The following is a 17,562-nucleotide window of genomic DNA, read 5'->3' as shown; positions in this document are numbered from 1 at the left end:
CAAAATTTTGAAACTTCTCTCTTAAAGCAAAGATGATTCAGGGTGTTTTCTCCTACTCTAGTTTGCCCTGAAAGGAAACCACTTTTGATTTTATCCATTTAAAAACAAAATATAAAAAAATAAAAAAATAAAAAAAATAAAAAAATAAAAACAAAACATAGGAGCACCTGGGTGGCTCAGTTGATTAAGCGTTCGATTCTTGATTTCTGCTCAGGTCATGATCTCAGGGTTGTAAGGTCCAGCCCCACAGTGCCCGGCTCCACGCTCAGCATGGAGTCAAAAAACAAAAACCAGAAAAGAGAACTCTGGCCCATCTGGAGCCCTGGAGACCCAAAAGGATAGCATTCCTTTCTACTAGATCACAACTCCTCCCCTCCACAAAGAAGTCTTCAGAAACAGGACCGTGGGTCAACTTCATAAAGTAGAACTGCACATTCATTCAAATGGGCTTTGGTTACTATAAAATTAGTCAGCTAAAATATTTGGGACACCTGGATGGCTCAGTTAAGCGTCTGCCTTGCCTCGACTCGGGTCATGATCCCACGGTCCAGGGATCCAGTCCTGCATCAGGCTCCCTGCTCAGTGGGAAGCCTGCTTCTCCCTCTGCCTCTGCCCTCCTCCCCCTGCTCATGCTCACACTCTCTCTCTCTGACAGATAAATAAAATCTTTTTTAAAAAATACGTTTACATAGCGGGCACGAGACCGGTGTCCGTAGAAAGGCCCGCTTTCAAGGTTGGCCTTGGCTTCAACCTGGAAACGGCTTCCTGCCCTAACATCAGACTTCCCCTAATGATAATGGTGGTTCACTGTGCCCAGATGGTGCAAACACTAAGGTTTATGCAGAACGCCGGCTTTCCTTCGGGAAGTCTGGAGTTTTGGTTCATGCTGATCAGAGGGTGCTCACATGACCAGCCCCCGGTAAGAACCCTGGTGCCTAATCTCTAATGAGCTTCCCGGGTAGACAACACTTCACTTGTGTTGTCACCACTGGCTGTGGGAGAGTTAAGCACCATCCTGTGTGACTCCACTGGGAGAGGACCCTTGGAAGCTTGCCCCTGGCATCCTCCAGACCTTACTCCACGCACCTATTCCCTCTGCTAATTTTGCTGTTTTCTTTCACTGTTATAAATTTTAGCTGTGAGTGCAGCCATATGCTGAGTCACGTGAGTCCTAACAAATCATAGAACGCGGCGGGGGGGTGACCTTGGGGATGCGGACAAACAGGGCTTCTCCTAGCTCCAGAATGGTGGATAATTAGTTCCTGACTTAGTCATTGAGGTTTAGCTCTCTTCTAGACCAGATGGGTGAACTTTTCCTCTTTTGGATTACTCTAGAAATTAACAGCCCCAACCACCTGTCACTTCAATAGGAATCTCGGGGCCAGTGCCCCTCACTCAGGCTCTGGAGCAGTGTCTGAGAAGGAGAAGTCTGAGGCTGGTGCTCCGTGCTGATGGAACCTGAGATGCTCTGAGTGTGGGGGGGGGGGGGTCTCTGCTCCGTTTTATGGTTTCTGCAGTACTGTCATTGACGTGGTCCACTGGCCATGACTCCATGGTCATTGAAGGCATGTGATCTTAGTGATAAAATAAGGTACTAACTCAGCCTCAAGCAGCAGGAAAATAAATGTCGGCCTGGCTGTTGTACTTGTGAAGGAAATTGGTGTAAAGAATGGCCAAGGGAGAGAAGAAGTGAATATTGTATATTTTCTCAGATCAGGAAAAACTAGGCCTATCTAAAACCCCCTGGTCACAGTCAGCAGATGCCATGTTATTTACAACCCAAGCTATAGGAGAAGCTAATTGATTACATCTTTCTAGAATTGAAAAAAACTGCCTGGAACTTGCCTCTTGGGGCATGGTATCTCTCTCCGAATGTGCAGTGTGGTGGGAAAAGTCTGCCGGCAAGAAACCTAGATTTTTAAAAATGGTATCATTTCCTCCAGAGTCTTACTCTATTTTTTTTTAAGACAAGAACAGATTGGCTCCTTTAATCTCAAATCTCTAGGACCCCCATATCTTCCAGGTTTTACTTTTCAGTACAAAAAGACATATGTTATACTTCCCAGCTTCATCTCCATTAGCTCTCAGTAAAGGCCAGATGTACACTAGAAAACTGATAGATAGGGCGCCTGGGTGGCTCAGTTGGTTGGGCGACTGCCTTCGGCTCAGGTCATGATCCTGGAGTCCCGGGATCGAGTCCCGCATCGGGCTCCCTGCTCGGCAGGGAGTCTGCTTCAACCTCTGACCCTCCCCCCTCTCATGTGCTCTCTCTCATTCTTTCTCTCAAATAAATAAATAAAATCTTTAAAAAAAAAGAAAACTGATAGATAGATACTTATATAGGCTATCATTATACTATTCTGATATCTGATTTCAATTTATCTTTTCAACTTTCTATTCTATGTACCTGACAATCATTTTTGGAGATCTGGGTGTCAAGACTGACAGTCTCACTTGGAGATAATCTCTTCTTTGAAAACATTTTTAAACCACTTTATTGGGGCATGACTGACATCCAAAAAGCTGTGCAGATTTCATGTATACAATTTGATGGGTTTGGAAGTAAGTACACCTCCATGAAACCACTACCACGATCTAGGCCATAAACTTATCCATCACCTCCAAAAATTTCCTCCCATCCTCTTATAATAATTGTCATCAATATTATTTTGTGGCAAAAGCACTTAAGCTAAGATCTACCCTCCTAGCAAATTAGCCAAAGAGTACAAAGTTTCAGTTATATGAGTACATCCTAGAGATCTACTGTACAGCATAGAGCTTATAGTTAATAATCACATATTGTACTATTCTTAACATTTTGAGGAAAATAAATCCCAATAAGGAGTCCTAGAGCTGACTGAAGGTGAACACTTAGTGTAACTTTGCCCAACCTAGGAGGAGAGGATCAATATCCTGTGACATTTGAGCACGCTATTCGTCTCAGCTTTAAGTCCCAGCATCGGTTGCCTCAAAATTTGGTGTCCGAAGCCCCTTCTTGCTCCTCTATGGTACACCTGGTCCATTCGTTGAGGCCAGCTTAAATTCTTTTGGAAGGGAGCCATAATATAAATAAACAAAATACATTTGACAGACCACTACCCCTGAATCTGAAGTTTAATGTCAATGTAAAACTTGCGGCTGGAGTCATTCCTACAGTTACTACCCTGAACTCATTTTTCACTAGCAGACCACCTCTCAAAATAGCTTCGGTCCACTTGATTTGAACCAAAGGAGACATGGCGAGTGGTGAGGCGAATCATCCCCATTCTGGTGGCCTGCTGGCTAAAGCAAGGTCTGGTGAGTGAAAAGGTCAGTTAACTTACGTTTGTCCATTTAAAACCAGTTCCAAATAATTGTATGCTGCCTTAAAAGTAGGCTTTCGATAGAAGTTTCTACTTGTCCTCACCGAAAAAGTTTAAAATTCCCTAGAAAAGCTGTTTTTCTCTTTCTCGATATGATTATCATAATTCAATCCATAGAGAAGGAACGGGGTGGGAATATATTAACATTTCAATCCAGCTCAAAATAACTTAACACAATTATTTTCTACTTTCTGTGCCACGGGTGCCCCTACTGTGTGACCTATGGGTAAATAAGGGGGTTTTTATCTTATGCTGTAAATTCGATCTTGCCGTAATTGGAAATTTTCCTAATTAATCTTCAGACGAGACAGGCAGTGACCGAATTTTTGCTTTGCTGTGTGTTGCGGAGAGGACTGCCAGGCTTCTGCAGGCACCGTTAACTCTGCCTTCAAGGGGCACTTTGGGAAAAAGCACAGACTTCGTCTAGAACATGAACCACCATAGAGTTCCCTTCAGCTGACAGGCCAACAACTAGTTTAAGCAGAAACTTTTAATATATTGATGGTTTAACAAATATCACAAAGGAAAGCATACGAGTGCGAAAACTTTTGAAAATACATTTCTGTGGCTTATCTTTGGTAAACTCATGTTCCTGCTGTCGGCTGCACCGCAGTTGAATATAGGTATTGGGTAGCCTCTCTGGGTGTGTCTGGAGGTTTATAAATCAATTGACATCGACAACAAAATCATGTAAACTCCATGATGGCTAGGTGAGAAATTTGTTGGAACTAATTAACTGATTCGTTTTACTATTTTTTTCTCATAAGAACTAAATCTGAAGAAGAAGATTCTCTGCCCTTCTACACAGGTTCATGAATTCATAAGAACTCTTCTTCCCTGAGATGTGGTCCCATGACAACCTCCGTATCCCAACTGTCTCATGCAGTGTTGTGAGAACTGCTAATTGGCAGATTTTCAACTCAAGAAGTGAAACTACCTTCCCACTCACATCCTTTCCTATGTGTTCTGGAAAAAAAAAAAAAAATTGAAAGACAAAAGAGAAGGGCAAAACCTCAGAAACATCATAACCCAGAGAGATCCAGTTTATAAAATATCTTCAATAAATAGTGCAGCTTCTTCTTCTCAAGCTGGCTCTTCAGGGCGTAGATCCAAGTGGTGAGGTTTGTTCCATCTGATTTATTTTTATAATTTCTCCTTTAAGAAAAATGGCCATTTTTCTCAAAAGGCACTGATGACCAGTATATCATCCAGGAGTCATAAATGACTAAGCAGGACCCAAAACTCTGATCACAATCAGTGTTTTATTAACAGAAAGGAAAATCAGAAAGACAGCAAGAGCCCGACATTATCTGACTTTTGTGAAAGGCAAAGGATAAGATTTCTTTGTGCTCATTGTCATATACTTCAGAAAATGGCCACAACCTGGAAAGTCAATAAAAGATAAACTAAAAATCCAGAATGGAGAGAGCTTGAGACACTTGAAAGGCACCAACCAGATCAGATCAAATAGAAAATTACAAAGAAACTTCAGTACACTGATAACTCAAAATCCAAATTATAAAAGTCAGGGAAAACATAAATTGCATAAAACTTTTATTATTAATTAGCAGTGCATTCTTCTACACTTTAAAATAGAACAAAATATCTTTTGGAAGGTAAACTATTCATAACAAAATACATGTCAACAATTTTTATTTTGGAGTAGAATTACTTTGCTATATATACTTTCTATATTATATACATACACTTCTTGGTTTGTCTAAGTATCTACATGTGTACAAATAATTTTAAGACATACACATGTAGATACACATGACTAATATACACACATAATTATGGAAAATTTATAGTAGTCAATTTTACAATCATTTTAATAGCTGCACACAAATTAGTGTTCACAGAACTAAAACTGTCAACATGATTCCCTTTTCCCCACTTCTCGAACATCGTCTGAATTACTTTTCACTGATAAATTTTAAAAATACTATCATCTTCCTATACAACTAACCAATCTTTTTTTTTTTTTCCCACAACTCATAATAAAATATTTTACTCTTTTGGCTTTAGAAAAGGCATACAATTTAATTCCACTTATTTTAATTTTTGACTCCTAAAACATACAATTCATTTTTTTCTGTCAGCTTTAGTGCAATTATTTGGTACTGCAGTTACTGAAGTTTAAGTCATGAACCTGAGCCAGTAATTCAAATGTCTTTTTTAAAATAGAAAACACCAACGCGCTGTTTTGCTGAAGCATGTGTAACAGCCTCAAGGTACCCCCTCCTAATAAATAGATTATGAAGAACTCAGTGGTGGCCAGCAGAGCACTTGATACGGATCCATTTAACTGTGTGAGGAGTCCGTTCTAAGGCAGCATCAACAAGCAGCATCAAAGGCTTCCCAACTGCCCAGAGAAACAAAGCCTCCGGGCTTCCGAGGCCGAAACACAAGATTACACTTAGTAAATGGGCCGTTAAGTACCTGCAAGGAATCCCTTGGTTCTCTGTCAGGCTTCTGATATGCTAGCTTGTGTGTTAGGTGTTTGTCATCTGTTTCAAACATATCTCCTTTGATACAGAGAACTACTTAGCAGCATCTTTTTTTTTTTCAGTTTTCTCTCTTCATTGATTTAAAACGGGTGCCGGACCGTGTGTGGTTACAGCCGACAACCTCATACCAAACGCAGAATGTCCTAACTGGGGTCAGGGCTCTTGTGAGAGGAGGAAAGAAATAAAGGCATTTGGAATGTTGAATCATTTCACATAGAGAAAAGCTGTGTTTTCAGGAGAAACATTCAGTGAATTCTGATCTCCAACTGATGTTAAATTGTGTTAAAGCCCCACAAGGATGCAAAATGAAATGGCCCGGCAACAAAAACAAAGGGAAAGGAAATGGTCTAAAGAAGCCATATCAACCGATCATGCTCCTCTCGCCAGAGATCAGTTTGGATAAACTCATCATATTAGACTGACTTCCCAAAAGAATGAACTGATGTGCCACGTTCACAGTGGGAACATAAAAATCACTTTCTAAAAACTCTCTCCCTTATTTTTTCCTCATAAAGAGGAATTATGTATTCATTGTAGACAAAACCATACTAAACAAATTCAAAATACAAATTTTTGGTAGCAAACAGCAAGAAAAATCTAAGTCAAAATATAGTCTAGTTTTTACATAATTTTATATATTTATAAATTTATCAAAATAGTCTCTTAAAGTTCACAATACATACATAATGTAACACTGTATATGTAAATGTCATAACAAATGTATTACCAAAATACATTAAAAATAACCTTTTGAGATACCAAATTCAACATTAAAACTGTCTTAAAAAGTGTTGACAGCTCCATAAACCCAGTTTCAGTGCATTTAGAGTAGTCATTAGCCAGAGTTTTCTGGTTTCAAGTCTCTCGAAGGTCTTATGTTAGCGCTCTCCTTAATTTAACGTAAGAAGGCAGAAAGACTCCTCCGGCAATCAGCTGCTCTCTCTCTACATTGCTCATGCAGATGAAGACCTTGTGTCTAAGAGCGGAGTGCTTTCACTGGAGTGGCGGGGCCTTAATAATGAACATATTCAGACTGAAGGGACTGTGTGGGGGAGAGACAGAAACCCAGGTTAAAGTCTATCACATACAAAACTGGTAGTACATCCTGCAGCTTCCTCCTTCAACACAAGGCAATTTGCGTCTATAAGATAAAGGATCAATGAAATAAACTAAGAAGAAAATAGAAAAGGATGAAAAAAAACAAAGCATTTGCTAAGAATAAGATACTCGATAATGTGACGTGATTGCAAGAAAACCATATTTTAAAAGGCTTACGATTTATTCGTAGCAGTTAAAAATTAAGTGCTATTTGCAAATTGGCAAGTGGCACCAAACTCACTTCTAAGCTTTTGTGCAATAATACTGAGTTTGACTCAAAAATATTAAATGACATCTGTAACTAAATTGAAATTTATTAGAATATACTTTAAGATTATACATACTTTGTTGAATCTAACGCATAACAAACAGTGCTTCTAAAGCAGTTGAATTAGGCGTCATTTAAATAAATTCCTTAAGAATGCTTGAATTTAATAAATAGCTTACAAATCCTTTCCATTTAGGGGGACACAGAACACTACCAGCTTTGAAATGTAAGCTTAAGACCCAAAAGCATTTGTGCAGAAGAATCTTGCAGTCATAACATAATAAATAGTGGGCAGCTTTTGAGAAAAGTAAACAATGCAAATCCCTCCCATATCATATTAGATAATCACATATAAAAGGAACATGATGGGGATATGTAATCAAGAATGCACTGATAATAGATATTAACCAGAAAAAGATAAAGATAGTTCAAAAAAACTTGCCAGATACTTATTTTTGAGCAGCAAACAATTAAAAAGAAGGAACACAAATCAGTCTGAACATGAACAAATTCTTTTGCACAATTCTTCTAATCTAACACCTTAAACAACAAAGTTTACTTGATTTGCTACCAAATGTCCTTTTCTCCTCCCCCAATAATTCTTTTTCAAACTGATCTGCAGCATGGTATTCATAGGTCTTCTCAATTCTGAGACTAGTCCATTATGTTGACGGTAGGCATATCTGTAAAAAGAATCTGTCTGTTGGGCAAATCATCTACAAAAGTATTCAAACTCTCTTTGTTCATTCTCATTGCTTCACAATCCCTGTGAATTTTATACCCTATGGACAGCCATTTACTAAGTATCTATCAACGCTGTGAGTCAAAAAGTTACCAGCCTGCCCTCAAACGGCAAAAGCCCACACTGTCACACAAACATCAAGTGAAAAGGCAAAGGTGTCCATGTTCAATAATGTGCGTAGGGTGAGAGTAAACTGTACACAAGCAAAGCATGAGGCAAGGAGTGGGAAGGGAAGGCTCAGGGAGAAGAGTGGTTCCTGAGGCTGCAAGTTTCCAAGAAGAGGTGAAATGTGAAGAGAGAGAATGGAAATGTTAGGAAGAATGAAAAAGGTTGTCAAGTTGACTTTCTCACCACAGAATGTGGTTTATGCCAAGCCTTCAGAACAGGGGAGACGATCAAGAAGCAGGGCACTATCGTATAAGTATACCTCAACTCACGGAGAGCCTAAGAGGTAAGACTGAGAAAGTCCAGTGAAACTGGTCTAACGCCTTGAAGTCCACGTACGTTTAATGTGTAGGCCCATCAGTTGCCATCCTAACAATGAGAGCTTCAAAGTGGACTATGACTTTTCTAGCTGCTTTTTCCCAGTTTCTTCTGAAGTCTAGCAAGTAGGCAGGGGGGGCAGGGCCATAAGATCTCCCCAGCGGCAAGACTGCGAAGCATGCATGCTATATGCTGGCCAATGCTTTCATAGGAATAATTAAATATTGCTTTTGTTCCAATTAGAAAAGTTATTCGTGTTTCCACTAACAGAAATTATGTAGCTCCTCAGATTGCTGTTAATTTAGAACAGAGTTGTTTTTGCAAGCACCCCTGAAGTTCCAACAATTCTCAATAGACGGAGATAGAGCAAATGAACAGACACCAGGCAAGTGGCCTTTGCTAAACTTTCTTCCAGGTAAAGTATTTTTAATATGCATCAATATATAGGGGGTAAATATGTGTACGTACCTATCTTTATTTATTTTATGGAATCACGATGCCCCTGAAAAACAAATAGTCTAGAATAATTTTAGGGATGTCTATCATTCATATGAAGTATGTATTCATATTTGCCTTCTGGCAGAAGCCTTTCCTTACACACAGCAGAGGTCGTAAACTCTAGGTGCTGTTTAATCCAACCTACAGACAGAGTTTAGCACAATCCCTACTGCCTTCCTTTGCTACCCACCCAGTGTGCTCACTTAATGCTGCCTAGCTGGCTCTGGGTCCTCTGTAAACAAATAAAGAGATGATTTGGCTGAAGAATGGACCTTCTGTCATGCTGGTTAATTCATTCAACAAATAATTATCAAATAGCAATGGTATACATTGGCACTGGGGGATAAAATAAGATACCAAAGTTCTTCCATGATTTCTTTATGTGGTATAAAGAACGTTAAAGGAAATAATAGATCAGTAAAAAGGGCTTAACAAATTATTCTGACATCAGCGTTTTGTAACACATTAACTCCCTTTCATTTTCAATCTAAAACAAAAATCTTAATGGAAGTGGAGTTCGGGAAGAAAGAGAATTGTTAAAGACTAGGAGATATATTCAGTCGAAAAAAACCATAACTAATATTTCAAGGCCTTTTCACTGGGGAAGCAATCATGTGGGATGACAGTGACATTTAGATTCCATATGCTTCCTTGATGGGGCTGTACCAAGGGCCTCGGGCTCATCTGTTACCTGTATCCTAAAGTTACTAATAAATATCCCAGAAAACTCAATAACCGTTATTAGCATTGCTAAATTTTTACAGCAAAGATGCAAATGTATTTGTATTCCATAAACAATATCATTCTTGCTATTGATTTTGTTATTCAGAAAATAGATTAAAGTACCATGATCCAGAATTCTTAATAAACTAGATATATGACTGAAGAGGTCAATTATTCTGTGATAGATACTTATTGAGTACTTCCTATATACCAGGCACAGTTCTAAACATTTTATATGTATTAACTCATTAAATGCTCCAGGCAACTCATTTTACAGATGAGGAGATTGAGGCATGGAGCGGTGAAGTACTTTGCCCAAGGTCACACAACGAGAAGGTCATGGAGCTCAGCAGTCTGGCTTAAAGCCCAACCCTTAGCCACCATAGTATAACGCCGCAAGACACTTCTAGCTTTTGTCCTGTGATCACTGCATAGTCAACTAGACATTGTCTGTCACCCTAACACAGAAAAATAATAACTGGAAGCAGGGTATGATCCTGAGTGAGAAGAGAAATATTAAATTACGAAAAGAGAAAGCAATATTTATTATACTATAAAGGAGATATAGACATTTTAAAATGAAAAATCCTTTTAGGACTGAATCAAAGTAATTTTCAGGAATATGCTAAAAAGAAATTTTCCTTATAAGAATACCCACGCTTAAGTACTCTGATTAAAGTTTTAATTCTGCTTAGCCAATGTTTATCACTACCATAAGAATTAATACCTAATGCATCTGTAATTTTTACAAAAAGTCAAGAATTACAATGGATATGGTTATGAAGGAAGGGGCACCTGAGGTGTAAATATTATTTTACAAGGTAGTGCTTATTTATATATATATAATTTCTCAGAATATTCAAGTTCCTGAGCCAGTAAGTTCAACAGGGTTATAGTGAGTTAAGATCAGATCAAGTTTATCATGAATATATGGTGTTTTTATAGTGTGAATACCATAAAACTAATAATACAGCAATATTCAGCCTGCAAAATAAAGATAAAATTACTTTACACTTGCAGCCCCCTAAATTTTTATGTCAAAATATAAGCTTCCATCAAGAAGTCTTGTTCCCTGAAAGCAGTTAGATTTGACATAAAACTAAGTGTTAGGTAAGGAGATCAAGACAATTTGTTCTGTTCTGGAAATTTGCTACTAATCTGTTTTGGCAGATGTAGGTAGTGACTTTAAAAATTTAGCTATTCTGGAGGTGTTTCTTTTTTAAACAGCCCAGTTACCTAATCATGGTAGAAAAATGTCTAATAATTATAGATATAAATACTGTTAAGATGGTTAATAAATACAATTATACGTTGACTATCAAAAACAGCAAGCTGTAAAGAATAATGAAAAATTTAGGTCTTTGCCAGCAAATGAATGAAATGACGTCTTAATGTTCAAATAACTTAGACCAAAGGCCCTATGACCTGGAATGTTAGTTTCCTACTCAGTCAAAATCCTGACTCAACAATTACCATGTGCTTTTGCCACACTGACTCTTTGTCTCCTGCATTTCCCCATCTTGCCGAGTCCCTTAAGGAAGAAAAGCAGTCTACTTAGCTACCCTTGGTGTGAGTTCTAGCTACAGAGGCAAAAAGCACCTTAAAAAGTGGTTTGTTTTCATGGCATAGATAATTAAAAGAAAAAAATACGTTTGGCAGTATGGTATCCTATTTTATATATAACTTCAGTATTGAATTTTAATGAACAAATGGGGAAAAAATAAACACTGAGGAATAATAAGTGTAGCTATAATTGGCTCTATACTCTGGGGTCTTTTATGGCTTTGCAATAAAGAGTTTCCAGTTTTTGTATCGCTTGTAAGTTACCAGCGCACAAAATGTGTGCATTGATACCCATTTCCACAAATGTGGTTTCAGAATACTGAAAGTTTTTGCCTTTGCTAACATAGTAATACTTCTCTAGTAACACTAGTAGAGAAACATAGCTGGAGAAGGTTTTATTGGCATCATATTAACACAAAAAGGCTAAGGTTTTTTGATAAAATCAGCTTTGAAGGAGGTGTAACCATTTTTCTATAGCGTTCTCAAAGCATTTCGGGGACCCCAATATTTAACAAGCCAATTGCAGTTAATTAAAATGCTATATAAAATATTCTTCCACCCTCCTACCTAACTTTTAATAGATTCTTTTTTTCTGAGTGAACCTAATCTGTGCTTTTCAACAATCACAAAAAGCTCAATTGTTAGATGACAGATTGTTGTTGACACTCTACTTGACTCAGCCAACCAACCATTTGTGTTTCCAGTTCATTTGAACGCCAAAATTGTATCGATGCAAGCTCAGTTAACATGTATTGTCTCTTATTTTAGTAAAGCCACATTTCTAGAAGAGAAAAAAAAATACCTCTCAGATGACTGTATATTAAAGCTAAAGCTGAAAATCTGTTTTCTGTTTTGTAAGTGCTTCCTGTGATAATGGGCTCCTAAGCACTGTAGCTCTTTTCTTCGCATTCATGGTCCTAGATATATTATCCAATTTTTAGTTCAATAAATATTTATTAGGCACTCACTATACTTTGGAGCCTGAGACAACAAAGATGCCTCCAAGAAGCTTACAAGCCAGCAGAGGGAAGAGAGAATCACATACAGCTTAAGTAGAATATGAGAGCAATGAGAAGGTGGCAGGGGGCATGTGAACAAAGTGCCACGAGATTCGAGAAGGATGGGTCACAAATGCTGCATCAAAAAGATAATTGTGGAGCCAGGCCAGGAATGATAAAACCACGCAGAGACGAGGAAAAGCAGAGCATGCGCTAGGGTTTAGGCACGAGGCAGGATGTGGCACTCCTGCAGAGTGCCCGTCGGCATGCCGGGCAGAGCTGCTGGAGAGACATGGGGGCGGAGTGGGGGGGAGGCACACGGTCTGTCGGGGAAGGGCCCTGAGTGGCAAGCCACGAGATCCAGACGGGACCCCACAGGCACAGCAGAGACAACCAACAATTTGGAACATAGGAACGGTTTAATCTGCTGTGTCTTACAAATCTAACACCCCAGCAGCAGTATAGACAAAAGATTAAAGTCGAGAGACACTTAAGGCAGGAAGAAAATTTAAAGGGCTATTCCCATAGTCCATGAAGACCTCAATTAGGGCAACAGTGATGAGAATGGAAGAACAAAAACCAGATATCTCAGAGGAATGGCTGATAGGACCGAGTGGCTGGATGTGCAGAGGGAAAGGCAGGAGTAGTGTCAAAGAGGATTCCAGATTTCTAGTTTGGATGACAGTTACTAAGGCAGGAAATGCAAGGAGGAGCAGGCGACTGAAGGAGCATGTATTCCGTTCCAGGTAATGCCCATAAAAAGTTAGACATGTAGATCCAATGCCCAGGAGATGCTTACCCAGACAGAGAAGTAGGCCAAGGTCAGAGCCTTGGGAAAAATCATGAAGGGGTGGGCAGAGGAAGACAGACAGGTAGCAGTTTAAAGGGGAGGGAGGAAAAGAAATGGGAAAAGAGCATTCTAAAACACAAAGGAGACAAAAAATAATAGACAAAATGGTGGCTGACATTGTCAAATGCTGCAGAAAGACTAAGAAGGAGATCATCTGATCTGGCCTTAAAGAAGTCAAGAGCAGCCTGTGGGAGACTCTCACCAGAATGGGGGGGTCGCCTCTCTTGCCCCAAGTTTGGCCATAAAGGAGACATTGTGGGCACCTGGGTGGCTCAGTCAGTTAAGCGTCTGTCTTCGGCTCAGGTCATGATCCCAGGGTGCTGGGATGGAGCCCCACGTGGGGCTCCCTGCTCAGTGGGGAGCCTGCTTCTCCCTCTACCTCTGCCCCTCCCCCTGCTTGTGCTCTCGAGCTCTCTGTCAAATAAATAAATAAAATCTTATTTAAAAAGAAAAGGAGACATTGTGAGAAGTGACAGGACCGAGGGAAGTGATTGGCAAGACCACTCTGACCAATTCAGATGCACCTGTTTGCAGGTAAGGAGACAGGCAAATGGAGGGTAAGAGACTGAAGACATAAAGGAGGAAGGAGGTGGATGGGGAAACTCCCTAGAACTGTTCGGGAAGAACAGTACAGGTGAGTGGAGTTACCATGGGGAAATAGTAATGATTCTTGTAATCTAAAAGGGAAGGAAAAAAAAGGACAAGTCAGATGTAGATACACTTTGAGGGAGAGAAGAGGACAGTTAAGGGAAATCACTCCTGATAAAATTCTAGGTTTTCGGTGGGACTCAAGGCAAAGTCAACCGGCCCCGGAGGCCGGAGAGGCTGTGTTGACAACGAATGTTAAGTTTTGGAATAGCCGGTGCGAGGAAGAGCATGGAAGCCAAAATGGGATAACTAAAGTACTTATGAGCCCTGAAGGGCCAGGTATTAGAACTTCATTTGAAATGGAGTCAACTGACAGCCAGGTGATGACATTTTCACCAATAGTGCTTAGGAAGAGAGAGACTCAGAACAGACACGAAATGGTCGAATTGATCTTATTTTGGAGGCTAGCAATCAAGTGGCTACAGAAAGAAGACCCAGTGTAACAGAGAACGTCGGAAAGAGAAAGCAGAAAGGACTCTGTGGGTCAGAGAAGGCAGAGAACGGAGAGGGCTGGGGAGGCAGGTAGGGATCGTAGAGAGGCCATGAGGAAGGGTTAGTAGGTGGACTAACTGTCTGAAAGGAGCCTCACAGGATTCAAGATATCAGAAGCAATGCACTGAGTGATAAAAAAGGTCAATGAAATGGATTTCCAAGTGAGTAAAAATAAAGATCACCCAAGTTAAGAAAGTTTAAAATAGAGTAGCTGTGAGACTTTGGCCAACTCACTGCCTCTCTGAATCTTGATATCCTCATCCGGAAATTGTGGACTAAATCAATAATATATATGAAGCACCCAGTCCAATGTCCGGCATGCTGGAGGTAGTCACTAAGTCACTAATGATGACGAGCACCACGATTAGGAAAATGTTACAGAAAATGTTGGCAGTAGCCTGGTAGCTACAAAGTAGAGCAAAAGTCAAGGAATGAAGGTAAGTAAATGGCAGTGATGGGGACAAAAGGAGGAGCAGATCACTGGGTGGGGTTTTCAAAGGAGAGGAGAGTCCAAAAGCAGGGTTTAAAATGTCAGAACAGAGCGTTTACCTCTTACCTGCAAAGATTTGGAAGTTACCAGAGAGAAAGCAATTTGCATTTAAGGGGTGAATAAGGGGAATTAGGCTGGAATAGGTCAACCTTATTTTGCTCACTTTCAAACAGACACGTTTTAATTTTCTCTTTTAGTTTACTGCTTGCGATGGTCTTAATGTTTGCGTTCCCTACTACCTCCAAATTCATGTGTTGAAACCCTAAACTGCAATATGATGGTATTAGGAGGGAGTCTTTGGGAGACAATTAGGTCATAAGAGTGGGGACTCCATGAATGGGATCAGTTTTCCTATAACTGGGGTCCAGAGCTCTCTCTCACCTTCACACAACCATGTGAGGATAAAATGTGTGGGAGAGGGGCACCTAGGTGGCGCATTCGGTTAAGCAGCCGACCCTTGGTTTCAGCTCCGATCATGAGATCAAGCCCCGTGTCAGGCTCTGCACTCAGCGCTTCAATTCTCTCTCCCTCTCCCTCCAGCTTGCTCTCTCTCTCTCTCTCTCTCTCATAAATAAATAAATAAAATCTTTTTTTTTAAATGCATGGGAGAAAAGGCACAGCAGGGGCACCTGGGTGGCTCAGTTGTTAAGCATCTGCCTTCGGCTCAGGTCGTGATCCCAGGTTCTTGGGATCAAGCCCTGCGTCCGGCTCCCTGCTCTGCAGGAGGCCTGCTTCTCCCTCTCCCACTCCCCCCTGTTTGTGTTCCCTCTCTCACTGTGTCTCTCTGTGTCAAATAAATAAATAAAATCTTTAAAGAAAAAAAAAGAAAAGGCACAGCAGGATGCAAAAATATGATCAACTTCTTTATGGCCCACAAACAAATCAAGTCACGGTGGTAGGTCGCTGGCTACAGAGCTAGAAACCATCAGAGGTGGCCACGTGTTCCATTCCTGAGGGTCTACAGGCCAAAGGCCCCAGGCCTGAAACTGAGGCTGGGATCAGCCTCTCCCACCTGTGAAGGGGGCTGGAGAAGCTGCAACCAACTGCCCTTGGGCCAGGGTTTAGGCAGAGCCTGCATCCTTGCCTGAGAAGCCAGCCTGCCGAGCTCACCAAGGGACAAAGCCTGGGTCATGAAGGTCTGTTTCTAGACTGGAGGACCTGGGCTTGGCGGGAAAGGGGGGAGTGGGTCAAGTGGAACCAAGAAGAAAGCCAGTGGATGAGGAAGGGAAATCACAGAGAGAGGGGAGAGAAATAAAAACTCCCATCCAGCGTGAACCTACAAATGAATATTCTAAAACACACAAGGAACATGAACACCAAGAGAACTAACAAAGCCTCCAACCAGGAGATGGATGCTCACAGGCTGAAATGCAAATAACAAAGCAATCTCACAATGACCTGTCATCTGAGATTTTCAAGGTGAAAACATGAAGAATACCCATAAAAAGGACAAGAAATTATGAAACAAAAATAGGCAGGTCCAAATAAAAACAGATGGCTGTCATAAAGAATGAATTATAAATGCTGGAAATAAAAGACATAGCCATTGAAACCAAAATGGTTGGGGATACATTCCAGAATGGACATAGTTAAAAGAGAATTAGCGGATTGGAAAATAGCAGGAGGAATTCAGTAACAGGAATTTAAAAAAAAATGTAAAACAGAAGGTAAGAAATACTGAGGACAGGGGCGCCTGGGTGGCTCAGTCAGTTGGGTGGCTGCCTTCGGCTTGGGTCATGATCCCGGGGTCCTGGGATCGAGCCCTGCATCAGGCTCCCTGCTCAGTGGGGAGCCTGCTTCTCCCTCTCCCTCTACTTGCCGCTCCCCCTGCTTGTGCTCTCTATCTCTATCTCTATTTCTTTTTTTTTTTTTAAAGAAAGAAATACTGAGGACAGATTGAACATAAGTCTAGGGGGTGTTACAAAAGGAGAAGTAGGGGAAAGGCAGGTAATAACCAAAAAGATAATGCCTAGGAACTTTCCATCATTGAACAAGCCATCAGCCCCAAGACTGAAAGCACACACTAAGCCCAAAAGGATAAACTATACAGAGTCCATATCTAGGTATATTATGGTGAAACTGTAGAACCTCAGAGAAAAAGAAACAAATCTTATAATAATTGGTTTTGTTCTTCAACCACAGAAGCTTTTTAAGCAAAGGATGACATTAGGTAACTGGTATTTTAAGCAGATTCTGGCAGCACCACAAAGCCAGATAGAAGGGACCAGAAGAACGAGGGCAGACGATCAATTAAGCCAGAAGATGCCCTCATGGAGCTCTCCATCTAGTGGGAGGCAATGGCTTATACGTCTTTGTTTTACCTTCCTCTACTAAAACAATACTGCGCTCATGGTAGACACTCATATACATATAAGATAATTTTTTTAAAGATTTTATTTATTTATTTGAGAGAGAGAATGAGAGAGAGAGAGAGAGAGAGAGCAAATGAGAGGAGGGAGGGTTAGAGGGAGAAGCAGACTCCCTGCTGAGCAGGGAGCCCGATGCGGGACTCGATCCCGGGACTCCAGGATCATGACCTGAGCCGAAGGCAGTCGCTTAACCAACTGAGCCACCCAGGCGCCCTTTTATTAGATAATTTTTTAATTGGACAAGTCTTTATACATATATAAAAAGCTGTCTCTTTTGCTCCTGGCCAAATAAATAAATAAAGCAAGATTAGAATAAGACTCCTTGCTATTGACTTAGCAGTGTTATTGGTATCACGTGAAAAAGAAGGTGTCAAATTAAGTTGAACAACGAAGGCAATTAATAACTCCGATGTACTTGAGATTAAAGCAAGTTCTGTATTTGAAAGAGTCCTTTCAAATGGAGAGTCA

General features: G+C 40.5%; 1 protein-coding gene across 3 annotated transcripts in view; it reads right to left on the bottom strand.

Moving 5' to 3' along the window:
* Positions 1-4,605: 4,605 nt before the first annotated feature.
* Positions 4,606-17,562, bottom strand: part of CDC14A (cell division cycle 14A) — a 187,344-nt gene continuing 174,387 nt past the window's right edge. The window contains exon 16 of one of the 3 annotated variants that reach the window (XM_027613247.1): positions 4,606-6,914. In XM_027613247.1, coding sequence (XP_027469048.1) covers positions 6,885-6,914 — 30 coding nt within the window. In that variant the 3' untranslated portion in view covers positions 4,606-6,884. The remainder of the gene's footprint in view (positions 6,915-17,562) is intronic. The other 2 variants (XR_003523313.1, XM_027613253.1) reach the window with 2 other exon arrangements.

This window comes from Zalophus californianus, chromosome 4 (genome assembly GCF_009762305.2).
Source record: "Zalophus californianus isolate mZalCal1 chromosome 4, mZalCal1.pri.v2, whole genome shotgun sequence".
Lineage (NCBI taxonomy): Eukaryota > Metazoa > Chordata > Mammalia > Carnivora > Otariidae > Zalophus > Zalophus californianus.
The sequence above is the reverse complement of the archived record's forward strand: the minus strand, read 5'-3'. Positions and strand labels throughout refer to the sequence as shown.